This window comes from Phyllostomus discolor, chromosome 8, assembly GCF_004126475.2.
Source record: "Phyllostomus discolor isolate MPI-MPIP mPhyDis1 chromosome 8, mPhyDis1.pri.v3, whole genome shotgun sequence".
NCBI lineage: Eukaryota > Metazoa > Chordata > Mammalia > Chiroptera > Phyllostomidae > Phyllostomus > Phyllostomus discolor.
Genome location: NC_040910.2, coordinates 18,077,539 through 18,104,188, shown reverse-complemented (window position 1 = coordinate 18,104,188; position 26,650 = coordinate 18,077,539). Strand labels below are relative to the sequence as shown.

The window sequence follows — 26,650 nt, the reverse complement described above, 5'->3', positions numbered from 1 at the left end:
TGCAAGTAACTGAGTCTAGTGTTTCCCTGCTCCTCAGAAGAAAGGGAGGACTCCTGTCCCAGCCACTGAACAAATGTTTTGCATTTCGTTTTGGTGAACAGTGATTGCTAGGCACAATTTATGTAATGATGGGTTTAAAGTTAGATTCTGGAACCAGTCATTGGCAAGATGATCATAAGTGGCTTAGAGGGAGCCTTCCATAAGTCTTCAAATCATCCGAGGAGTGTTATCTGAACAAAACTACAATTCTTAAGGTGTAATTAGGGAAATTTGTTAGGAAAAAGGAAAGAGTAGAGAAGTGTCTGCTAGCTAGGGAACCAAGTGAGTATTTCAATTTTCTAATTATAAAACCCAAATACCCCCATTTGAACTGGATGCAGTTCAGATGTTTATCAGCCTGTGAATGGATAAGCGAATTGCAGTCTGTTCATATAATGAAATGATATTTGGCAATAAAAAGGGATGGAGAACTAATACATGCTACAACATGCTGTGACCCTCAGAAGCATTCTAATTGAAAGAAGCCAGTCATAGGCTTCTACATATTGTTTGATTCCATTTGTATAAAATATCTAGAATCAGTAAATCTGAAGAGAAAGTAAGCTAATCATTTCCATGGGCTGTTACAGGACATTTTAATTGAGTTTTGTTTTTGTTTCATTTGCACTGCAAGTCAACAGGAATACCACTTTAACTATAGGCTTCAACAAAATAAATGGCATGTAGAAGTACCCAAACACTTAAATTCATTACTAACTGCAAACAGTAGCTTACATTTCATAGCATTTCGTAGCACTTCCACATCTTCCATTTCACTCGCTTCCCCACAACGGCCCTGTGAGAGAGGCTGGACAGGCTCTGGTTACTTTATGTGAGGCAGTGGAGGCCCAAAGATGATGCGTGAGTTTTGCGGAGGTCATAGACCTAGTATGTGGTAGAGACAAGGTGATGAATTTTAAGTACTTTACTTGAAAACTTTAGTTTCTATATATCTTACAGTATAAATTAGTTACTAATTTTATTTTAAAGAGTTTCCCTGAAAAGGTAAGTTAGACTCATTCCTTTGGTACCATAGCCATATTGGAAATGTTAAAAAAAAAATGTATCTATTCTCATAACCCTTAAATTCTCCAAAAAGTTCCAATACTAATACAAATGCCTTCTACCAATCACTTACAGTATGACTTATTTTAAAATTGGTTCGAACTTAAGAAGCCCCAAGCCAAAGCAAGCACATGCAGTTAGTTACCTTTTCCCCTACATGCTGGGAAATACATGTCCATCCTCAAGGATGGGAGAATGGGGAATTACTCGTAAAGGGTATGGGATTGCTTCTTGGGGGAAATAAGCATATTCTAAATTAGATCGTGGCAATGGTTATGCAACTATAAATTTACTAAAAACCATTGTATCGTATACTTTAAACAGGTGAACTTTACAGTATATAAATTATATATGATGTAATTGTTTAAAACATAGAAACATGAAAGCTCCTCTTCATTCTTTGACCTTCTGGACATAATGTATGCAGAATTAAATATTGCTGCCCGTTCACTGATGAGTCTTTGCTGCTTAGTCCTTTATGGCAGCATTCTATTTTGGTTCTCCTATTATCTTACTGACTATAAGGAACAGTTGCTTTCTTCTCTGTTTCCTCGATCCTTTACTCTTCTGAAGTACTGTAGATATTGGAATTTCCCAGATTTTATTTATACTCTTCTCCCATCCTCTCAATATAGTTTTGTCTGGATCTAGCACACTACCTAGCTTATAATAACCACTTGGTAAACTTTTGTTAGATGATGGTCTGAATCCACTGACTCCCAAGCCTGATATATCTCTTAATTATATATCTCTAGCCAGGGTGCTTTTTTTGTGTTCCCAAGTAATATTGCTTACTTACTAGACTTTTCTGCCCAGACGTTATTAGGTATCCAGGACATGATTATTCTTTCCAACCACACCTCCCTAACCTGCATCACTTTAGTTAATTAGCATCTTTATCCCTTTACTGCCCCTTTGTGCAAACCTCAGTCTTACCATCTCCTTTTCCTTACCTCCTGTGTTGAATGTCTCTGCAAATCTGATCTAGTCCACGTCAAACATGTCTCTCGAATCTTAGCCTCTAGGCTCCAACCCTCTGCCTTTTTTATTTTCCTGCCACGTAACGTGCAAGGCTGATCAGATTAATTCTGTATTACTGAGGAAGCTTGGTTATCTTTTGACTAGATAACGTAAAGGTGACTACTTTAGTTGACTATACAAGCCCTTTTGAAATCTTAGTTCTAGACTTTTGTTTCCTACCCTAGCTTTTGTTATTTTAAGGCTGCTTTGAAATGATCCTTCTTACCTGAACCCCTTTAGATAAAAGTGCCTTTTTATGTTTCCATGGCCTTGTTCATGCTAGATTTTTTTTTAAAGATTTTATTTTTATTTATTTTTAGGGAGGGAAGGGAGGGAGATAGATACAGAGAGAGAGAGAGAGAGAGAGAGAGAGAGAGAGAGAAAGAAACATCAATGTGCGGTTGCTGGGGGTTATGGCCTGCAACCCAGGAATGTACCCTGGCTGGGAATCGAACCTGGGACACTTTGGTTCCCAGCCCGCGCTGAATCCACTGAACTACGCCAGCCAGGGCCGCTAGATTTTTTTTTTTTTTTTTTGCTTGTAATGTCATTTCTATTTTGCCCAGCAGATTCCTGTTTATCATTGGTGTTTGTTTTAAAAAGTCATATTATTAATTTTTCAATCAATTATTCACTAACGGCCAGCTTTGTTCCGGTTACTGTGCCTGATCAGTGAATCGGACACAAACCCTTGTCCTTGTGGAATTTACAGAATAGGTCCTCACTGAAACCCTATTGAGGCCCTCAGTCCTCCCAGGCAGAGCTCATTAGCACTTGGATCATAGCTACAATAGTATCCAGTAAGAGTCTCTACAGGAAACGTCATGTGAACAGCTCATTGGCTTTGAAGAACATGGGCTTATTATTTACTACTGATGGGTGAGACTTAGCTTCTTCAATTTAAAATGAAAATAACAGTATTTAACCATGGCAGGTTTGTTCGGAGACTTGGTGGTAATGTACATATGAAAGAGCACAACGTTTAGTACCGAGGAACCAAATGCAATAAATGCTGTCTATTTTAAAGTTACATTATTTTTGATACTTGATCATTTCCTTATCCTGATTATAACAGCAAAAAGAAAAAAATTCTAGACTGTGCCCAGTATAATCCATTTGTATGTATCAAAATTTGATGCATAGTAGGCACTCAACAAATGTTTGGTGAATTTTGTAAAAAATTAGATGTTTGGGGAAAATACATCAGATTTGTCTAAATAGGATGGCTACTGGGGTAAGTTTTAGGGCTTCTAGTCTCCAGCAACATAATCTATTTTAATTTCTTTTTTTAGTTGTCCTTTGCTAATTTTAATTTGGTAGTACAATTAACACTAGATTTTGATCTTCTCATAACTTTGCTTACTGGTGGAAATGCTGGGTGGATAAAAAAATGATTAACAGGCTAACAGTGATAGGAAAAGCTTAGGATTATTTCTTGAATAAATGACTTTGTTGTAAAATTATACTTTCATAAAATACTTCATGTAACAGCGAATTGAAGATGGGTGTCTACATGCTTTAAAATCAAGTAAAGAAATACACTGAATAGTACCATGCAGAAGTTCATGTCTACATAATATATAATTTTACATAAGTAATACACATGATGCTCTAGGGACTCAATTTAATACCAACTCCTGATGTTTAGCCTCAATACAGAAAGAATGCTGCTTTAGAAGATGCTTCCTCTCTGAAATCCATGCAATTAAAGGGTTCTTTTTTTTCCTTTCATTAAGATGGCATAGTGCATAGATCACCTGCATTTGACTTATAGCTGATACTTGGTAAACAGAGGTTTTAGTTAATATTTTTTCTATCTATTTGCATGAAGGCACTGTGGATTTCAGTTTGTGAGATAAAGCATTCTTTTATGTTGTGTGATACCCTATCATACCTGAACATTATTTCACCAAGATTTATGCAGAAAGTGAAACCTTTCTAAAGCTGAAGCCCTTTTATCTTCTAGCTGACAGTGCACGGAAAATGTTTACTCTCTTCTGGAGGTTACCATTTAAGTTGTAATGTCTGGCATGCATTTTTAATCTAAAAATATGAAAATAGAAACTAGCGAGATACAAGAGTTACAAAAACAGGTAATATAAAAATTAAGAATAAATACGAAGTACTAAAATTTTCTAGGATTTAGAACTTTTCTCTGGCCATATTTAATATTGGCTTTTGTTAAGGTCATAAATATTTATCAGGTATTGTCACAAGAAAGTAGGTATGGTGGAAAATGGGAAATTTTTCTAATGTAATTTCACGGTGACAGTTTTTTTAAAACTAGCATTCTTTTATTGATGTAGACCCAAATCACATTAAAATGGCAGTGAAAACATTGAGATGACACACACACACACACACACACACATTTAGCTAATAAGTGTCAATATATTTAGGTTATACAATATATATATGTGGAATACTTACATAGTTATCATTGATTTCAGTAATTAGCATTGTTCTACTTTAATAGAACACTATCAAGAAAATCTCCCTTAATGTACTATGAACTTCATGATTTCAGTGAAATAAAATGTTATTGTTTCTCTTTTGTTCTTGATTTTCTTTAGTGCATTGAATTTTGCCTGGTTTTTTTTTTTTTTTTTTTGAGAACTATCTATTCCTGGTCTAGACACCTTTTCCTATAGCAGGGAAATATATACTAACTGTGTGACTACTACTGATAGCCTCTGAAGGGCCTTCTTCAGGTTCCCATCTCCAAGATTAGATTTAACTCTGGGAGAGAGGAGCATGAGCATTGTACAGAGAGAGAAACGTATAGGGTGTTCCCATAGTACCTTGTTGTTCTCCTAGCGTGGTCATATAACACTGAAGACTGAGCATTGTACAACTCCAGGAGTGCCACTTACACAGATTTTGGTGTGAACTGTGTCCCTTGAAGTTGTGCAATTTAATAGCGACTTGAGTTCTGCTCTATCATACGTGTTGTTTTGAATTTTTGTTTTCACATTTGTCTTCTCCATGAGGCCAGTAACAATATCTTTTTTTGAAGGCTTTATATTTTATATTTACATTCAATATTATATTAGTTTCAAGTGTTTAGCATAGTGGTTAGATATATATACCTCAAAAAATGTTTCCCCCACATCTAGTGCCCACCTGAAATTATACATAGTTACTACAATATTATTGACAATATTCCCTTTGCTGTACTTTACATCCCTATGACTGTTTTGTACCTACCAATTTGTACTTCTTGATCAGGGACAATATCTTAAAGCCCTTATATCCCCAGCATCTGGCTCAAGGTAAAGAGTCAGTCATTGTTATTAGAAAATACTTTAGAATTCTATTTCAGTGTTTGTTTATTCATACAATACACTGTTAATTGGCTGTTGGCTTACCATACTTTCTTCAAGAAAAACTGAACTTTAAAAAGTCTTCTTATTTACATGTGAAAAATAATACATTACTTATGGTTGGACCATTCAACTATTAGATGAAGAATGTGGATCATACTTTAGTTATTCTTTGTTTTAATACTTCTACCTTTTCCAACTGATTATCACTTGGCTTACTCTTATTCATTTGTCTTATCTGATCAACTCACTGCTCACAGTGGGCCTAGGAGAGGGAGGAAACATCCTGTGTCTCTGTGCCCGAGTTGTAGTTCCTTCTAAGATTCATGTCAACAGTGTATTCAGTCCTGTTTTTGTCAAACAGAAAAGACATATTTTGTATAGTATGTCAAAATGGCATTGTTTTGTATTCTTTTATGTATAGTGGTATGTTAAAGGCGTGTACATACAAATAAATGTAAAGGTTTTTTTAAAAGCAGGAAGATAATTAGATGACTTATAATTAGAAAAAGACAGACTTACGTTGTAATTTTAATCTGACATTTGGACATGAGGCCAAAAATTGGGGAGAGATTATTAGAAAGAAAAGTTGGAACATTTAATTTTATTTTCCAGTATCATTCTCAACTTTCAAAGACACATGTATTCTTGTTAGTCAACCGTTTTAGTACTTGGAGGCTGTGTCATGAGACGGGACCAAACTACAGCAACTTGGGTAGAGAAGGCTTTGTTTCCAAACCTCATATAGAGAGCCTAGGCTCTCATCCTTAACTTGCATACTTTTTTGTGATAACTTAGTTTTAATTCCTAGTAATAATGGATAAAAATGGCATTTGTGAGTGTTGCATCATGTAGTATGAATGTAATTTTGAGGGTAGGTGTGGTATGTAGTGATGTAGACAGACATTTGTAGGGTCTCAGAATAAGTGATTTCTCATCCATGCTTGTATGATTTCTTTTTAACCATACCATGATGATCACTCCAAAAAAATAATTCATTTAGTTAATTCATAACATTACATAATGTTAATTCATAATGTGGGATCAGTATACCAAATTTGCCAATTTTTAATCCTAATTCCCCTAGTAGGCCGGGGCTTTGTGGGAGAGGCTGGCAATATTCCTTAAGTGAGAGGGAAATCTTTATGTGAATGATCAAAATTACAGGAAGTTGATAATTGAAAGCTGCTTCTTTTCCTTTTTGATTCTATCTGAAATGACAAATCATGCCTCTTTTTTTGGCTACAGAACTTTATATACTGAGTATATGTTGTTGGAAGGAGTAGGGTCGAGGGGACAAAACATTACACTTTTAGGCCCACGTTTGTTACTGTGTAAATGACTTGAAACATGCTAGTAATTACCCTCATCTGAAAAAATGAGTATGACTTCTTTCCAAAGAACATGTATTACTCTCACCATCAGAAAACGGATGATAAATGTTATTGTTTCAGATGAGGCCAATAAGTACTCCATTATCAGCGACTTCCTGAGGGTTTGTATCAAACTATATCACCTGGAGCCGTGCTTTTTTACGGAGAGACTCTCAAAAAAATTGCTCTCTAGGTGATTTTTGTAATCCATTCTATGTCTGTGCTCAGAAGTACGTGGTGTTTGCTTTGTGTTTGGATTGCTTTAAATTGTTGTGCAGGAGGTCGTCTACTCGTATGGAGACCGTAGTCTGAGACACAGCTTATTACAAAGATTATCATGCGGAGGTGTAAAGGTCTTCCTTCTATTTGCATTGTATCTCCCTAGTTTTTACTTTTGGTAGAATATTTACACTTGAAGACAGAAGCATTATTGTCAGTATATGTGAAATTTATCTTAAAAATTTTTTTACTATGCAAACAAATTCTCAGTCCTGCTGGACCGGTGCTTTTGTTTTAGCCAAATGTCACTACTGCGGCCATTTTTTGTTAGTGTCGAAGAGCACAAAAATACATAGTATAGTTCTTCCTTCTAATTTTGGTTATTATTCTGACAGATACTGTCTTTGAGTTACTTGATAATTTGTGGCTTTACAGTTCCTCTGGTTTTTCTACTGTTTGACACAACCTACTGCTATACACGCTTCAGTAGTCTTTGGATTTGACTTCGCTCTCGTGCATTATACTACAATCTTTTGTTACCTAATTTAGTGATAATTTTATAATAGCTTAACATCTCTTATAATTTTAATTGTTATCAAGAAGAGTGACATTATTTAATTTGACTTAAAATTCAGAAGAATGGATGAATGACAAATTAATAATTTACTACCTTTGCATAATACTGAAGCCTAGAATATTAGAAGGATTGATGGCAGTAAAGGTTAACAAATTTTAGCAGCTTTCATTAGCTTTACATGGTCATATGTTTGTGGTGCTGACTGAAATAGGTTCTGTAGGAGATCTCAGTCTAGGGAACTAATTACTTGTGCCGATTGCCGCGCTGATGAATAGACCCTCATTGTATCATTCCCCTGAAGACGAGGAGCAGCCTGTGATTCACGACTGCATCCTGGCTGATATTTGATAATAATTTTAACAGATAAATGTAGGTAGGCAGAATGATGAAGTGCCTATCCAGGCTCCATGACTATCGAAGCCAAGCACAGAGCCATCTGTTTGCCTTTGCCCCTCTCACCTAAGGAGAATTTTAGCGTATTAATTGAGTTCAAACAACTGTTATCTTTTGCTTGTATGTATATTCTTTATGTTTCTTATTTCTTCTTAAATGATATAATATTAGTTTTCTTTCAAAATATAGTCAGCAAAATAACAAAGAATAAAAGAGCTTTTCAATTTTTCTTTTTGAGGACTGCAAATTTTACACTTTTTGGCACTTCATTTTGATTATATCTCATTTCTATGCATGATCAAAATCAACAAAGGGAATCTTTGATGTTCTCACTGTCTGTCCAGCATTCTCAGAAAAGAGCATGGATTCCTATTGTTTTCAAAAAATATTCTATTTAAATAATATATTGTTTGTTGCCTATGCTTTTACTAATCTGGGATAATTTTTAATTGATAAAGTAGTTATTTATAAGTCATTTGAATTTTTAGAGGTAGCATCTTTAAAACATCAAAATAGGGGTAACTTACATGTGGGTATTTTGAGACTATCAATTGGTCAAGACTACTAATTTGTCAAAGCTGACAGGTACAATTTTATTAGCTCATGAAATACAAGTGAGATTTTATTTTGTATTAGTCATTCTTACAGAAGTTTTGATTATGAATTTTTAAGATTTCATTATCAAACCATAGGTTTTTAATGTTCTGTATTTTAATGAATAAATATATTCTGCAAAGATATTTTCTCTTCCTGTAACTGAAAAAAAAACTTCACATTAGCATTTTCTTTATAAAATGTTTTCCAGCATGTTAGACCATGATTAGTTAACAGGAGAGAAAGTGGACATTTGTACATTGCCATATAAAGGGTCTACATAATTGGGGAAAATAGAGACGTTGAATTGAGTGAACCCTTTTTAAAAAATAGATTTCCAAAAGTATGCTTTTGATACAACAATTATTGCACATCATATAGCATGTAGTTTTTAATTAAATATAAAAACAGACTACATAAAACAGAAATCCAATCTGATTTGCTTGAAAATAGATTGCTATTTCACTCTATAGGAATGGTTTATTTAAAAACAGTAAATGGAAAAGAAATGCATTTTCTTGTGTTGTTCTAAGCCTCAGGGGCTAAATGTAATGAATATTTTAAGAGATTATTTTAATTAAATTCCTGCACATCTAAACAGAGTAATATTTTATTATCACATACATAACCATGTAACTGAGATATTCATTAAAGTTAACACTTTCTGGACCAAGAATTCATGGTATGATTTACTGACCTTGTACAAAAAGGCACAAATTAGGAAGAAAAATGAAGGGGGACAGACTTTGATTAATATAGGTAATGCTATACCATATTTATAATAGCCTTTTCCCTATTCTGGTTTATAAATGCAGCCACAGAGAAAGGTGCCCTGCTGAGGCTGAAATGAGGCTGAAATCAGAGCACATGCCACTGGAGTGTGGGGAAACTGATCACACTGTCAGCAATTCATTTCAAAATGATGTATTTAGTGCTCATTTCACCTTCCAAGAAAAAGGAAAAGGAGTTCCTTAGACTGGAAGGTGATATTGTTATTTTCAAGGACATACCTAAGTTAAAGATTGCAGAAAGGGGAGTGTGAAGTGGAGGGAGAATTAAGGGGAAGGGGAGGGAAAAAAAGGCAGAGCAAACAAGGAGAGCTTTATGCAGAAATTCAGTGCTACCACGCTGTTTGATAATTGCTAACATATGTGGCTTCTCTGTTTCATTGTAGTCGTCCTCGTGAGTTCTGGCGCCTTGACTACTGGGAAGATGACTTGCGGCGCCGGCGACGATTTGTGCGTAACCCTCTAGGATCGACACATCCTGAAGCGACACTAAAAACAGCCGTGGAACATGGTCAGTGTGTAAACCAGTCCTTGCCAGTAGCAGCAGGTAGAGCACTTGGTAATGAAGAGCATAACTTCATTATTACAAGGCACTGTAAAGTGGTCCAACACCACATTTCATAGTTACTCACCCCAGAAGGAGAAGTTAAATTTTTTATAGTTAGTGTAGGGTCCTATTAAATTATGGTGTCAAGTGTATTTATTTATTATGTTACACATGCAAAACTTACTTAACATAGACCCTTTGTTTCAGAGTAGGAGGATAAAATATTTCTCCTTTTAAGTGACACATTCAGCTGAGTAAATTAATCCAGGATGCCTGCCTTAAATCCATGAATATCAGAAAGACAGCATTTACAAACCAAATAGGTTTCTAGGCTCTGTTGTGTGTGTATGATTTTCCCTCAAACATGGTATTTGAGCATGAGATTATGAAGTGGGAGAGATAGTAATAAATGTCCAAGTGCCTAGATACTTTCTGAGCCTTGATTTGTAGATGGCTGTGACAGATGGCTCCTGGAAAAAGAGAATAGACATTATTTTCAAACGTTCCTGTTCTGCATCATCTTCTTATCAGAGCTTAACAAAACATTTTTCCCCTTTTTGATATAATGTGTATCACTATGATTCAGTTTAGTTAGAAGCCTGATGAGCAAATTGGAAAAACTGGAAAAGTCCTTTTGATTTGAGGGTTTATTCTCTTTGGGCATATGATTTCATTTAATATTTTAATAATTTTTGAAAGTCAATTAAGATATATTGATTAGTGAGGAAAATGTCCCTCATTACATTAAAATTACTTTGACTTTATAAAGTATAAATTGGTTATTTTTTGATAAGAAATAATTTTATTTTCCCTTTTGTATAGCATTAGTTTAATATACAGCAGCTTATGGTTAAGTGATAGTATCTGGTATACAAAATATATGTTAAATTACATTCGGTAAAGGTAGCAAGAATTTATATTAAACGTATGTGATCCTAGGTTTGGCCTCAGTCAGGCAGCTTAACCTCTTGCACTCAGCCTTAAAGAGCCATTTCTGGAAGAAAATGTCCACAATATGTCATCAGATATAACACCAAATGTGACATCAGTCCTTTAAAATAAATGATCATACAGAGAATAGTCAATAACAAAGTGATCTAAAAGCAATAATAGTCTCAGAGCCCTACATCTTCAACTGCAGGAGGTGGAGAGGAGAAATAAGGTGTAGAATTAATTAGGCCACTTTGCTTTTAAGGATCATGTACTGTTTATGTGGTGTTCCAAATTCCAGAGTCATATATATATATATATTTTTCTCTCCTGTTTTTGTTTTTGTTTTTGTTTCTGTTTTGTTTTTGGTTCATGACCCTTACATTAAAAAAAATCAGCCTTTTTTATCCTTTGCAGTCAAACAGATGCTACCATGTGCCCTTAAAATTTAATGGGTATTTTTCTGTCTCCTTAACTGTCATTTCACATTGAGCTGTGAGTTCTGAAGTCAGTGAATGAAAATGTTATGAAATTTTTTCATTTTATGTCTGGAGAGAGGGACTTGCTTTCTCAAGTTGCATAGAGGCAAACTGTTAATGCTTTTATTTGAGAGAAATATCTGTAACTGAATTTAAAATTTGTGGTATAGATTTAATTAAAGCACTTATTAAAATCTATTTTTATAAGAAAAGTATATTTACCCTTTAACCATTTAGAGGAATATAATCTTCCTTATAATGAATAAATTTTAATCTTATTGTTCAACTTTACATTTTAAAATAATATTATTGTGTCAAATTTCTTAATGCCAAGAGGCTGATTTAAAAAAGGTATTTATTAGCAATGTTTACTGTCATTTATTTAAGACTTTTTACATCCTGTATAGAAGCAGATTTCACTCTAAATGCTGCAAATAGTAATTGAAAGATTAATATAATATCAATTACTTGCCTATATTTTATTATGCATTTTCACATTGAGAGAGAACTTCAGTTAAGCGTTTTATGCAATTTCATTCTGCTTGGTAACCTTTTACACTAATCTTATAATGGCTAATATTTAAAAGGCTCTGAAAAGATTAAAAACATTTAAATCTGAAATGTATATTTTAAAAAATTAATCAAATGTGTAGGAGATTCTTCAGTAGTCTTGCAATTAAGATGAGTCATAGTTAATATAACACTTTCTGAAAAACGTACAAACTCTAATTATACTTTGTACATAGTTTTTTTAAATAATAAAGAAATATTAGTTTTGGAACTTAGTACATACATTGTACCATAGTAGTTTGATGTCATAATTTATGCTAATATGTAAGCAAAGAGCTTTTAAAATATTTTATTAAATAATTTTACGCTTGACATTCACTTTTAATTTTGTGTTATGAAAGTCTGTTTTTTAATACTAAATAACAATAGGAAACTAATGAAAATAAACATACTAAGAGTCAAGAATGCCAAATAAACAGTACAATCAAAAAACAGTTGAAATTACAGAATTTAGCATGGATAAATACTATGCTTTAATGTGAAATTCGAGTATTTAAAATAGATATTACTGAGGCTGTACCAGTTTTATATTGTTTTATGACTTCTCACTTTTGTTTATCATTGATTTAACAAAGGAGACAGGACATTTTGAAAATGTAGAATCTTAAAACCTCATGGAGTATATTATCATCATCAAAGGATGACATCTGAATAGAAATGCTGTTGGAGATTAGTTATATATTTTAGTCGTGAGAGCCATCTTTTTTATGGATTGATGTGATTTGAAGGAAAGCCTCTGGTGTAAAGGTGGCAGAGTAAATACCTGAAGAGTGATGTGCTCCGTTCGGGCGATCAATACTAGCCCCATGACTCTACTTCTGGCTACCTTCTAGTTAAAAACAAATTTTTTAATTCTGACAATTTAATTGCCCTTCCCAAGTTCACATTAACTTGCTTGGGGAAAAGGGCTTTGGGTAATTTTTCAAAGAGAGACCCTCCAAAGTGGTTATTTATAAAAGTCATTTTGTAATGGGAGATTTCTTGAACTTTGCAGAAACTGCATCATATTTTAAAATTAAAACTAATACTTCCTCTTATGATTAAATATTCTTTATGGAAATTAGCGGCAGCAAGCAGAGGTGGATATTTGATTCTTCTGGGCATTTTCATCCCTTTTATAGTTTTAAAATTTATTAGAAATCCTTCGTAAGTATTCTTAACAGTCTTCTAATGCACAGAACCCAGTCTGTCAGCTATTCATTATCACAGCATTTAGATCTGGAAAGAACGTAAGGCTCAAGTCTAGTCTAACGCTATTGTTTACAAAAGAGGAAACTGAGGAAACAAAGGACCAACATAATTCTTGGTAGATGATAACATAATACCTTGGCACAGGTAACCCATGATTAGTCATATTTTTTTTTTTACCATTGTTTTATGCTGTCTTCTAAAATCCATTGTTAAATGTAATGGGAATTTTATATTCAAATTGAAGCCACGTGAAACATGTTTTAAATGGTAGAAAATTGGTTTTAATTCAAACACTAAAAGAGCTTAGCAGTAGAATCCTATCGAATTCAAGACTTTTTTTTGTAGAGACTGCATGCTCATAGAAATATATGAGGAGGATTTAACATAGGTTAAAAAGTATCTTGTAATCATATGGAATGATACAAGTACCTCATCTGGTTTTGTAGTGATGACAGACTATGTAAAGATCCTAAATGATGCCATTCGCTCATAACTTCAATAATGCCAGATGATATTTCCTTCTTCTTAGGATCCACATACACTAGGTTCTCTATCTGACACTTTTAAGGGACCCGTGATCATTGGGAGATGAACTTGGTTCGTTCCCCTAATCATCCTTTGTAGTTTCACTAATTTTTCTTCAAATGAGTCTTCTTGACTTGGAAACCTTTGGAAACTGCACAAACTATAAAAAATGGAATTATTTTAGGATAATAGTTGTGTATAAGACATTCTTTCTGTTTCTTGTTAAGAATGAACAGTTGCGGCATGTGCTTCACAACACACTAAGTGGGTGCCCATATTTATTTTATATACATTTGAGGTCACTTTATTTCAGTAGTAATCTTTTTTTTTAAAAAAAAAACGAAGTGTCTTAATTCTTTAATAACTTTACTGTAATATGGACCACTGATTACCATTTCACTGCTGCAGTAGACTTTTAAAAGGAGATTTTTATATCATAGGTGCAACAGTTTTCTATATTCTTACATTTGAATTTTGTTTACCTAGCCTGTTTTGAATATAGATGAATCAGCTCATGTCCAGTGCTAGCTCTAAAGAACCTGAACTTCACTTTTTGGAGAACCATCTATTCTCTGAGTCTGCTTATAGCTCTTAGCTTTAGTGAATCAAAAGTCATGATTCAAAGAAAGCATTTTTGACAAATTTATCCAATTTATGTAACAATTGTCCTCTAGTTATTAAGTTAGAATAAATATTAACTAGAATAAAATGTGAGATTAGATGAAGGCAATCTGTTAATGGTGATATGAAAATTTAAGCAGTTACCATGTTTGGTAGTAATTTTATTATCCAGAAAAGATCTGAATCAAGCTTTAAAATTGAACCAAAAGTATGTTCTGACTTCATCCAATTGAACTTTTATACAGGCATACAATATACTCACAGAAGATATCAAAATGCTTGATACTTGTTTCAGTGGTTGATTGAGTATGAGGCAAACTTTTGTTTGCCTTATACTTTTCCCAGCACATAAACATGATAATTATCTTTTATTTAATGCTTGGGACAGTTTTGTTCTAATTTTGAAAACAAAACAAAGTTCTTTAGCAGAGAGCTATTAGACCACTGAGGATTGAGCGCCAGCGCATGTGGTGTGTATTAGAGCACTGTTGGTGATTTTACTGCTGCTAACTTAAAATCCTCCAGGGGGAGTTAATTACAGGAAAACCATTCTAAATATCAGTAAGCTGCATATTTTCCATGACAAGAGGTTTTTCAGTTGAGGTTGAACAATTCCAGGATCTGAGCTTGTAAAAATAAGTAAATAAATAAAAAGTGGGTGTTTGTATGTGTATAGTAGGCCTATAATACTTTAAAATTTTTTCATAAAATTTTATTTAATTCAGAAGTTACTGTGTTTTAATGTGTCAGCATGATGAAAACATATTTAAAAACACTTTAAATTCCAGTTGCAAGGAATAAAAAATTATATTTAATGGTCATTTAAATGAATGGGAATTTATTTGCTGAGCTATTTTATATCCCCACTGGCTACTATCATTTTTTTGGTAAATGTTTGCAGATTAAAGCCCCCCCCCCGTTTTTTTTTTTTTTCAAATCAACTTGGTGTACTTCACAACATGTATGGCAATAATCAGAGAAACTAATGATCGAGGTGTTGAATTTAGTTGTTTTTTATATATTTGGCATATGTTCATAATATGCAGGTTTGGAAATGAATTCTTTTTATTCTTTGCTTTTTTATGGTAATTCTGACTTAACCCTCTAACATGTGCCGTGTGAAACTTAAGAACAGTAAACTAACCAGTAGATTACGAGTCCATCCATCTTTGTTTTGCATAGTGGAGAGAGCCCAGATTCTGGTGCCCCAGACTCCTGACTCGACTCAGTAGCTGTGTTGCCTTGGGCAAGTTATATAACCTTCTCTGAGCCTGTTTATTCATCTGAAAAGGAGAAATTAGAAGGGGGGTGGGTTATGAGAATTAAATGAGTTAAATATGTAAAGTGCTTTGAACACTCCCTGGCACATGATTAGTGTTCTTTAATATTAGCATTGTTATGATTTCTGCTTTGACGAACGAATTTAAGTCTGGAAAATGAGAATGTAACATGCTGATTTTGTACTAAAATCTGACTGGCAGTTGTTAATTAAGTACAATGTACTTTATAAGGAAATGTAGACGATGATGATTTCTATTTCTCAGCGACCAATTTATTTTTAGTAAACCGGAGAAGTCCTTGTTTGGGCTAAGGGCAGTGTTTATGATTTCAAAGTAAGGAAACATAAATACTTGAATATAAACAATGACATAAAATTTATACTGTTATTTTCTTAAAAATTATTGGATTGGGGTATATTTGTAGCTTGTAAAAACAAAGCCATTTAAATTAGATACTTAAAAATTTTTTTCAAATATTTATTGAGACTTTTATATGTGTGCAGCATAGGAAAATAAGGTTTTACTTACCACATAGCGGTTATTCAAAGTTAAATATAGAAAGCTTCTTTTCATGACTTTGTTATTGAATAGAAAGTATCTGTGTTTTTTTAAGTAGTGCCATAAGTATTGTATGTAAATGATATAAATGGTGAACTCACAGTAAATATAATAAAAATAAACTTTTACCTTTTAACACTTTCCATACGATGCCTATTAAATTCAACGAACCTTTGATTTCTCAGGAGAATCAGGTAACAAACACATAATTTGACTATGTAGCATAAATTATATAGATAAATATTAGTCATGTTACTGCAAACTGAGCGCTTTATCCTTTGTGGGCTTTGGACGCGATGCCCAGGCGGAAACTGCAGAGGAGAGCAGAAAGCCGGGCAGTCTGATTTCCATATCAATAGCTGCTGCCCGGGCGGATCAGGTGCTTTGCCTCTGGGAATTCCCTAGCTGGAAACCAGGACTGGGAGGAAGGACCATGCTAAACTTTCCCTTATGTGACACTGTGAGCTTTCAAAATTCACAGTCCAGCAGTTGGTATCTGCTTTTACGAATTTCTTAAGGAGAAAGCTGCCCAGAGCGGCGCAGTCAGTCTGGAGGGATGTGGGTTTTTGAAGTCAGAATCAGGAGTTTCAGTGCTTTCCCCTTTTGGCTGCACCTCTGCTCCCGTCTGTGGTTCCATTGTTGGCCCCGGGTGCTCCGCAGAGCTCTCCCCTCACTGTTTGGATTTGCTGTCCCCTTCCCTCTGTCTGCTCCTGTCCTGCAGCCTTAACAGTGCCTCCAGTCTGTGCTGCTCTCTCCACGGGCTGCTGCAGCTCAGGCAGTGGGAGGCTCTCCGCCCAGATGCCTCTCATCCCAGGCTTTCTGTTATGGTTGCCCCCGGGGTGTCTTAGCCCTTTAGTTTAAACACATGGAGGAGGTAGTGTTTGAGCCTCCACTTAGTTTCCACACTGCCTTGCTCTTGGTATTTGTCTAAGGGCTGAAGTGGGGGTGTGGGTGGGGTGAAATGTGGGCAAGGGCAAGGAGGGAGAATGGAGTTAAGAGGAAGAGAAGGCAGCTTCCAAGAGCTGCTAGAGCTTTATGCGTGTCAGACGTGGCTCCAGGATGTGGTCTGAATCCTCATTGGCTGTGACTCTCCTAGCTCTGGCCCTTCTTCCTCTGGACTCTCCTCCACAGCCACTTCCCAACCATTTCAAAATGCTTGTCACTGTAATATTATTCCAGGAGTGAATCAGTCTTTCTTATTTTTTCAGTGTTAGGTGGGTATTGTTTGTAAAAGTAGGTTGGAATTTTTTCTACCGACAAATTTCCAAAAATGGGCTGCTTTCGAACCCTCTCCAGCCCTAACTATAAGTAAATAAATGGTTCTGTGAGTGGTGCAAGGGTCACATTTGATGGGATTAGGGTGCTTGTTCAGGGCAACGTTAAACTAGGTTTGGGGAATCGTGTTTGTCAAAATGCACATGTGCGCCATCCCAGTCACCCTCCCCACTGTGGATGAACGTGTAAAACTGATGGGCCATCTTTGGCCACCTAGCCTTACCTCAGTTCCCTGCCCCTCTGCCACAGTGCTCTTCCCAGGGCTGATGGACAGCTTTGTTTCCTTTTCATTTCAGCTGCAGATGAAGATATCCTTGCTAAAGGAAAACAGTCCATCAAGAGTCAGGCTCTAGGAAATCAGAACTCAGAAAACGAGGTTCTCCTGGAAGGTGACGACGATACTCTGTCATCCGCGGACGAGAAAGATTTAGAGAATCTTGCCGGTAAATCCAGTGGCTGTGCAGCTATTTCAGCTAGCTCTGGGCCAATAAGCATCTAATTACTTACTTTTTCAGCTGAGACCACTACCAAGGTCACACCCACAATTACTTTAGTTATAAAGATTTTGTGTTCCTTCAAACATTGTCCTCCTGCTCTTCAACGTTTCTCTTTTGTTTTCCTATTCTATTCATTATGCTCATTTTTAAAATAATTTTCACTGAAAATGAAAAAAAGTTTAAAAGCAGCAACAACAAAGCAAAATTGCTTCACTCATCCCATGAGAGTTACCTAATCTCTATATTATAAGAGTTGTAAGTGAAATTCTGCCAACTGTTTTGCAAATAAAGCTTGGAGGCAGGTGAGCTATTTGCTTTGATATACAGGTCTTAGTGAACATGTTGCATATACATTTAACTCTCTCAAAAAATCCATTTCAAGAATGCTATGGCATTACATAGGATTCACATATTTTACCTGATGTAGAAATTTTGATTTGCACTCTGCAGATTTTCAGTTTTACTTCCCTTATGGGAAAAATTCTCTTGTTTAGCCTGAAATTTTAGTCATTCATTAAATGGCCTTTTTTTTTTTTTTTAATGTCTGTGGCTCTGTTCCACAAAGAGGAAAGTCTGAAAGATTTCTATGATTTCTTTAGGGAAAAATATATCAACTATTTTGATAATTTTCATTTAAGAGAAAAGACATTAGAAGTCTTATATTTAATGACATATATCTGCAACCTGTACTACTACACAGTGAATGCTAATGAAAAGCAAAAATGGATGATGGCATCTTCTTTGAGGAACCATAAACCTCTGTGTAAAGTAAAACAGCATTAGTTGGAGCATACTGTTAAGGGGTTTCAGACAGGAATAGAGAATAAGGTGGACAGTGCTGTTCTCTAGTCTTTTCCTTCCCTTCATATCCGTTTACCTATTTCTTCCTCCTTTATTTTGCTTGCATTCTTGCTACTAGTAATGCATTCATATAGTAATAGAGGTGAAAGGGGAGTTTAATTATATAATCCTGACAATGGCAATAGGATTAAGAAGTAATCCACACTAATAAAGTGGTGTGGGTTAGAAATGAAGTGGAAATTGTCAGGGGTCTTCTTTAGGACCTAGGCCTGCCCTAGCTCCTGCAGCTGTCTGCTTACCCTGTAATTGAATGTCTGAGAGTGATTGAAAAAATGTTATTTCTTCTCAGGATTACATGCTAATGTACAGAGGGCAAAGGAGACAGCAAAAGAACACATAGCTGCTTATTTCATCCATTTATAGGGATGAGCTTTGGGAAATCATGGCTGTTCCGCAGCTATCTGCTGCCCATCTGCAGACACAATGTATTTGTACATTGGGAATAGAGGGCAAAACCTGCTCTGATCTCCGCAGAGCATCCCTTCTATTGTCCTACTGGCACACATTAAGATTGATGTGAGATTAAGGACCAACACCCTTCTAACAATCGATGGAAATGTCAATTCATCTGAATTTTGAAACACTTATTCACCCATCGATTACCTGAATAGGTGTGCTGTGTTTGTAGGCACTATATTAATTCAGACCTCTAAGTGCCGATCTTCTCGGGCTGTTTTCTTCACCTAGAGATTTGTGCAGTGAGAAGCTGACATGGAATATCAAATTCTTACTGCATCAATCTCCACATAAACATATATGTATGTATAATATGGTCATTATTTTTAGTCCTTATTTTAGGGTTAGCTCTAATACACTTTGTGTTCTTCTATCTGTATTGAATCTATTGTTTTCAGTAGCAGGCTGATTTGTCTCTTTGATAAGCCCTGTGGAGATTTGATTATTCCAATAAAAATTCATTCACTTGGAAACCCACCCTCCAGCTGTTTACTCCCAGAGTCCCTGAACTACACTAATATTAGATTTGGAAGCACTGAACAATATTTAACAGTGGAAAGGCAGGCTTAGGAAATAAGTATTTTTACCAATCTTTCACGGGGAAAGTTGTTATGGAAGAGGTTTTATGTCAACCTGGCACAAAATCTTTACCAAAGAATATGGTGCAGTGTTTCTCACTTTGCTAATAAGCTAGTGATCTTTTTGTAATCATGCCTCAGCCAAACTCTAAGCTAACCTCTGGCCTTGGGAGCCTATTGAGTCCTCCTTGCTCCTGGTTGTTGTTCCATGTTGTTTGATAGCCTGAGGCGTGTTTTCTAAATGGAATGTGGATGGGCTTATTTAGGCAGAGCTGCCCTTTTACCAGGAGATTAGACCAAACCTTTGCAGACTCCCTGTAAAATAATTGCATCCCAGTTTACTGTTAAAATTAACCGCCTGTTATAAATCTCTTAGTATAAGAATTCTAACTTTGCAATTTCAGAGGAAGTTTTTTTTTTCGGGGGGGGGGGGGGGAAAATTTGTAAGTGTAGGAGTTGGCAGGCAATTCGGTGCTAGAGGTGAGAATTTTAAAATTAAATAAAATTTCTGTGTGAACTTACTTGAATTTTTGAAAAATGTCATTTCAACTTGTGCGGCTTGCCTTTTCACTTTGGCAGGTCCTGTTAGCCTAAGTACACCAGCTCAGCTTGTGGCCCCCTCTGTGGTAGTGAAGGGCATTCTCTCTGTCACCTCCTCCGAACTCTATTTTGAGGTGGATGAAGAGGACCCCAACTTCAAGAACATGGACCCCAAGGTGAGAAAATGAGGGGCGGGTTTCATTTTAACGGAATTGTATTTTTCTTGGCTGGGATGGTGCACTGCTGTTAAGGAGGATTGGCACTGGTAAAATTTGACAGACTTAGTGTGACTTCTTGCTGATGTCCCTCTGCCTGTGTGCAAGGCAGCTCTCTTCTTTAGCTTATGGTTCCCTTACCAGCTAGTTAGATTATTGAAGTTCATTTAGATTCAAAACAATTCCCACTTAATTGCTTTTATCATTAGCTCATTCAAGGGTGGGGGTGAACCTCAGGGGGTATCTTCTATAAATATATTTTACATCAAAGGGCCCAGGGTAAATTAAGCTACAGAATCCAGTGAGATTGAGAGACAAGTTATTTTGTTTGGCTTTTATATTTTCTGGATATAATACCAATGCATCTCTCTCCTTGCTTTGTCCTCGTGGCTTGCTACTCTGTCGTGCATGCGTCTCTTCGTGTGTGTGAGATCCCTCTGGTTCCCATTACCTGTAGTTGGTTTTACAAGGCACTGCATAATTTCCTATTCTTAACTGAAAATGTAATTTCCCCTTTAAAATGTATTTCTGATTACTTTTCAGACCATGGCAACTTTGTTTTACTAAGAAACATTTGTAGCACAGCCATAAAACCAAAATTGGGTTTATTTTATAAAAGTGAATGGCCCAATTTGATCTGAGAGGAAGCAGTCTCTTTTAAATGAGCAAAATAAGCCTCTTGTAGGAAGAGAAGTTTAAAAAATTGGAACACTTTATTTTACAGACTGATAGCTTGTGTGTGGGGTGTGTGTGTACATACTACATACATATATACATACATATACACACACATATATACATTCTCATTCATTGATGGGAGGTTCTTTGGTTTTGTAATCATGTGAATTATTAAATTTTAGTGATTTAGAAGTATTTCAAAATAATTCTTGATGAAAAATGTTATAGTTTTATTGAAAACTTTATAGTGCCATCTTGCATTATGTGCGTTTCAGCACAATGTCTCAAAATTGCTGCCTTTATTAAGATAGGATTTGGTAGACCGTATGAAAGGCAGGTTACAATGAAACAGGTTATTTTGACCTTGATAATTCAGCTAATCCATTGTAGAGAAAACTGGAATACAGATTTTGCATCACCTAGAAAAAAATTTTATTTTGTGGCAGAGCTGAAAATGTTGTAAAATTGTACTTTAGTTTGTGTAGGAAAGAAAAGTAGCCAAAATTACTTACATTCTCTAACTTACAGTAATTTGTGAGTTTAAGAAGCTGAAATTTGACTCAGAATATTCTACGCTTTTGGGCATACATGGCTTAAAATCTAAATTGTGATTTAAAGGTATCTAAGTATCGTACTCAATGTTAGAATCTTTGCCAGTCTTTGTAATTAGGCACTTTAAAGTTATTTACTCCTTTGGGGGAAGTTATAACATATTTCTCTCTGATCTTATTTTGTGCAGCATCATTAAAGTAATTTTTTCCCTTGTTGCATGGGCAATATAGGGATCTTTTGCCTTAATCACAGAAACTGTTTTGTACCACTCCAACCTGCTTAATATTACAAAAATCAAAACTTAGGCTAATTTATATATAAATATATATATATTTATATTTGATTTTGAATAGACATGAATACTTTATTAACATATTTTGTCATGAGGACACTTGTCTTGCTGCAGTACTTTTCTTTTTTAGTTTCAGTAAATTAAATGAGGGGAAAAAAGATACTGCATTTGGGGAATTTTTGTTTCTTCTTGTCAAGAGTTAAAAACTTTCCCTGGGATAACTGGAGGGAAGTATGTCTAATGCTGTAAATACTTTTGAGAGTGAAAACATGGTCATTTTAAGATACCATTTTTATCTTTTAAACTATACACTGACCTTTAATTATTTCTTTGTAAATGGAAGCACCTATTACTTGCTTGATAATGTTCTTAAAAATCAGAACATTTTCCCCAGAGAATAAATTCATTTTATTATTAAAAAGGTAGTGTATTTGCCTGAGCCACTTTTCCCCCCTGAGTTTGTCCTACACGTACAGGAAGAGAGACAAGAAAAACACATAACATAGGTCGAAGGAGTGGAGATGATTTCAGAACTGATAAGATCAAAGTTTATATTTCTAACCCAGCACTATTTTCACGAGGGAATTTTCACCAGGGAATCTTGTGACTTAAGCCTGTTTCTTCCAGTGAACCAGGAGGCAGAGCCCTGAGCACCTTCCTTGTTTTTCCTCCATCTCTGAGGCCCTGCTGCTCATCCCTCCCCCACTCTTCCTCTCATCTTTAAAATTGCTCTTTTAGAACAATTTTCTGTATATCTCTCACTCATGGGTTTTCTGAACAAATTAAACACTGGGCTCATTTAAAGAATACATTTTACATATTAAAGGGTGACATCTGACATATATTCTGTACCTGTGCCTCATCATTAGCATAGCTAATGGAGTACAGAGTTGCCTCCAATATAAAGAAGACAAACCAGTTCCTTTGGACACTTTCAGTTTTACCAATTATTTTATTTTATAATCGGTTATTTTCTTTATATTAAAAAGAAATCTTTCCTAAAGTTTAAATGTAATGAGTGCATTGGATTGTTACCTTAGGAAGGCAGAAAGAGTAGTAAAGTACTTTTCCTATGTGTAAATTCTTGAAAATATTCCTTTGGTCATTAAAATTATATCAAAACCTTTTTTTTTGTTTAAATTGCTTATAAGGAGCTTCAGAATAATTCTGAGAAATTCTGGGAGTTATTTTTTAAATGACCATAGTTTTGGTATTTGTAACTAAGCCATTTAAAAAATTGAGGTAATTCATAAATCTGGATTGTTCACATCAACCATCTGCTAGGAAAAGGAATGTTGCTATAACCATTTTATTCTTTTTCAGTGTGGTTGATTTAACTGTTAAGTTTTATTATTTAAAACCTGAAGGGAACAAATGATTTAAGGAAAAGTGTCAACTGATTGTGTTAACTATTCAGAAAAGATCCATAAATATTTCCTTTGCATTTCAGAGTTAGAGTGGAAATTGTGAAATTATGGCATAAAAAGCAAATCTCTTAAATTTTAATGTGAACTGTTTTTTTTGTCTTAAATTTGTTTTTTTCAGATGTGAAAGAAAATATTACTTTTAATCTTAAAATCTGTAGAACAGACATATATAATTGGGTAAAAATTTTTTTTCTTTTCTAAGGATTTTGGTGGGAATTTGGTTAAATGTACAAAATGTGCTGTATTTGCAAATTAGAGTTCAAATGGCAGCTTCTTGTATTTAGCTCCTCAAATTCACATCTTTACATTGTAAATTGTAAATGTGATCTCACCTGCCTTCATTTAAGAACAATCCACAAACAGTCAATTACAATGTAAAGTAATATTTTTATTACTGTTTTCAACAAGACTGCTTAGGGCAAGGGTAGAGGTGCAAGAGGGACGAGCACAATCTGACATTGGCACTGAGATACATTTAACATCAGCAAAAACTTTTTTTAAAGAAAAATTTTACATATAATTAAATACTTTTTTTTTTCACTTGGTGACAACATTCAGGCAACCCAAAACAAAATGAGATGAGGCAGAGAGAAAGGGGGGCGGGAGAGAGGGAGAAAGGGAGAAAGGAGAGAAAAGGAGAGAAGGAGAGAGGGAGAAAAACTACTATACGTTGATTTGAAAATGTACCTTAGGTTTCATTTTGTGGTGGCAAAGCCCGATTGCTTCTTTTGTGTGACCTTTTAAGTTCACATTGTTTGGAAGAAAACGATCACTTTTGTGCAAGAATGTGATTTTGTGTGTTTTGGTTTGGTGGTTGGTTGCTCTCTTTTGTTGGCTTGTGAGCTCAGGAAGGTCTGCTGCGTGGTGGCTGTTTCTTTCAGGTGGCTGACAGTAAAAGTTTGTGTCCGGAGTTTCCGCCGTTGGTCGTGTGTGTGTTGGGTAGCTGAGAGCATTCCCATTTGTGTCGCTTTTCAAGCAGTCCCCAGCACCCTATAGTTTGTCCAGGCTTTTGGGATTGGTGAGAATTTCCCTGGCCAACCTCCAGGTCTGCTTGGCAGCACTCTCCAGGGCCGAATGGGGCTTGCCCTGGAAAAGGTCGAGGTTGGGCAGAAAGTAGTGGGGGCAGCGGCGACACTGCAGGCAGGAGATGAGCTGCAGCAGGATGCCATTGAGCCTGTCGCCCAGGCACGCCTCGTCCCAGTCCGTTTCCCGCGGGTGTTTCTCGCACTCGTACAGCAGCAGCGTCTTCATGTGGTAGTTATTGAGCGGCTGGCCAGGCAGCTCCAGGTGGCGGTCCCGCAGCGTCTTCAGCACCGACAGACACTTGTTTCGGCAGCCGCCCATCAGCAGGCGGTTCTCAGCCTCCCCGAACTGTAGCACCCAGGCATCGCTCTCTGCGGAGCTCTGCTTGCCGGTCAGCGAGTAGCACTCCTTGGAGAGCAAATTGAACCCTTCGGCCTTGACCTCCGCCACCCGATTGGGGCCGGGCCAGGGGATGTGAGGCATAGGCCACTGTGCCGCACTGCGAGGCCAGATACCCGTGCACTTGAACGCCGGGGTGATTTGCACCACGTAGCGCTCCCTGATGCGCAACTTGACCTCGCTGGTATCCGCGATCATTTTGACCACATCCCGGTAGCTGCACTTGTCCACCGCCTGAGCGACCAGCGTCTGGAAACGTGACCGGATCTTGCGCGCGGAGAGGTAGCCGGACGCTGTGATGAACTCTACCCAGAGAGACATGCTCCGCTTCCGACCATCGCTCAGTTTGAGCACCGCGCAGCCGGGCAGGGAGCCGTCGTCCACGAAGTTGAAGACGCCCATTTGGTTTAGGTAGAGCACCACCTCGAATTCTGTGGGCGAGATGACCTCCAGCCCCTCGTAGCGGGCATCGATCTCGCTCAGGGAGCTGATGAAGCGAGGCTCCTGCACCTCCACCTCCTTTAGCACGTCCGAGACCACCTTACAGACCTCTCGGATGGTCTTGGCGATGGCCGCCTTGCGCGCTTGGCAGCGCTCCGTGTAGTATTTATTGAGCTGGTAAACCAGCTTGGCCTGAGCGGCGATCATGTTGGGGCACAGGTCCGGGCTATACACCGGCGTCTCGCAATACGTTGAGGGATCCAAGGCTCACGCACTGGTGGTGGCCCTGCGGCTTGCGAAAGAGGCGGTGCGCTCCCCCTAAGCCCCACTTCACTGTTGTTTTCCACCTGGGCTGACCCGCCGATGCTACAGCCGGCCTGATCTTTCTCTTCTCTTTCCGAAACCTCTTTTTCTTCTCCAGGAAATGTGGGGAAAAAAAGTGATCTTTGAAAAAGAAAAGTACCTGCGGAGACCGTTTTTGCTTTCCCTTGATATGTGAAATAAAGATGTGCTTGCAGGGGGAGGTAAAGGGAAGGGGGAAAATACCGAAGGTGAGAGAAAAATTCAGGTTACCAAGCGGTTAGGCTAAGATGTCTGCAGCCGAGATTGCCCAGAAATCTGGAAATGCGGTCTTGTAAGTGCCAAAGTAAATTTAAAAATAAAAGTGAAACATTTAGTGTTTCATTCTTAAACTTCTCTCCCACGCTGGTAGGACTTCTTCACTCAGCTTAGGTGAGTGCCTTCTCCTCGCCCTCCCCCAGGTGGAAGGTGAAGGGTGTAATTAATGTCCAGAGAGCAGCGAAGTGCACCTCCGTCCGCGGCACCCTCGGAGGTTTGCAGAGATGCCTCGCACTCTCGGCGTGTCGGTTCGGCCACCTCTCAGGGGGTCGTGTGGTAGCGGTGTTCCTCTTTTCCTACTGGAGGCGTTGTTCAGACTGGGCTTGTTTGTTTGCAGTGGGTTCTTCTTGTCTTTAGGTGCAAACCGCTGGAAGTTGTTTGATATTCATTTCTGCTTCGTAATTTATAATTTTGGCCTTCACAAAATCTAGTTTAGTGTGACGAAGCCGTCGCTTGCGTTGCATCTGGGGTTTAGTTATAACGATTCTAGGGTTTTTCTTCTCCTCCCCCTTTAGGTCGCTTGTGCAGATTCCACTTTCTGAGTGTCTCTCCCTCCTCCTTTCCGACGTCTCTCTCTCCCCTTCTAATCTCTTTCTGCTCCCTCCCTCTTTCCCTCTGTCTCCCTCCCTCCTCCCTCTCTGTTTTTCTCTTTCCCTTCTTTCTATCTCCCCCTTCTTTCTCTCTTCTTTCTCCCCCCCTCTCCTCT

General features: G+C 36.8%; 2 protein-coding genes across 11 annotated transcripts in view; one reads left to right on the top strand and one right to left on the bottom strand.

The window, feature by feature from the left end:
• Positions 1-26,650, top strand: part of LRBA (LPS responsive beige-like anchor protein) — a 512,136-nt gene that overhangs the window by 261,952 nt on the left and 223,534 nt on the right. For 7 of the 10 annotated variants that reach the window (XM_036031882.1, XM_036031879.1, XM_036031877.1 and 4 more), the window contains 3 exons: positions 9,778-9,938; positions 17,664-17,810; positions 20,339-20,475. In XM_036031882.1, coding sequence (XP_035887775.1) covers positions 9,778-9,938; positions 17,664-17,810; positions 20,339-20,475 — 445 coding nt within the window. Of the gene's footprint in view, positions 1-9,777; positions 9,939-17,663; positions 17,811-19,863; positions 20,240-20,338; positions 20,476-26,650 lie in introns of those variants that run through there. The other 3 variants (XM_036031880.1, XM_036031881.1, XM_036031886.1) reach the window with 2 other exon arrangements.
• On the bottom strand, positions 23,831-26,492 carry MAB21L2 (mab-21 like 2). Its single transcript, XM_028519249.2, has one exon. It carries the CDS (start codon positions 25,531-25,533, stop codon positions 24,454-24,456), a length of 1,080 nt encoding a protein of 359 aa, XP_028375050.1. The 5' UTR covers positions 25,534-26,492; the 3' UTR covers positions 23,831-24,453.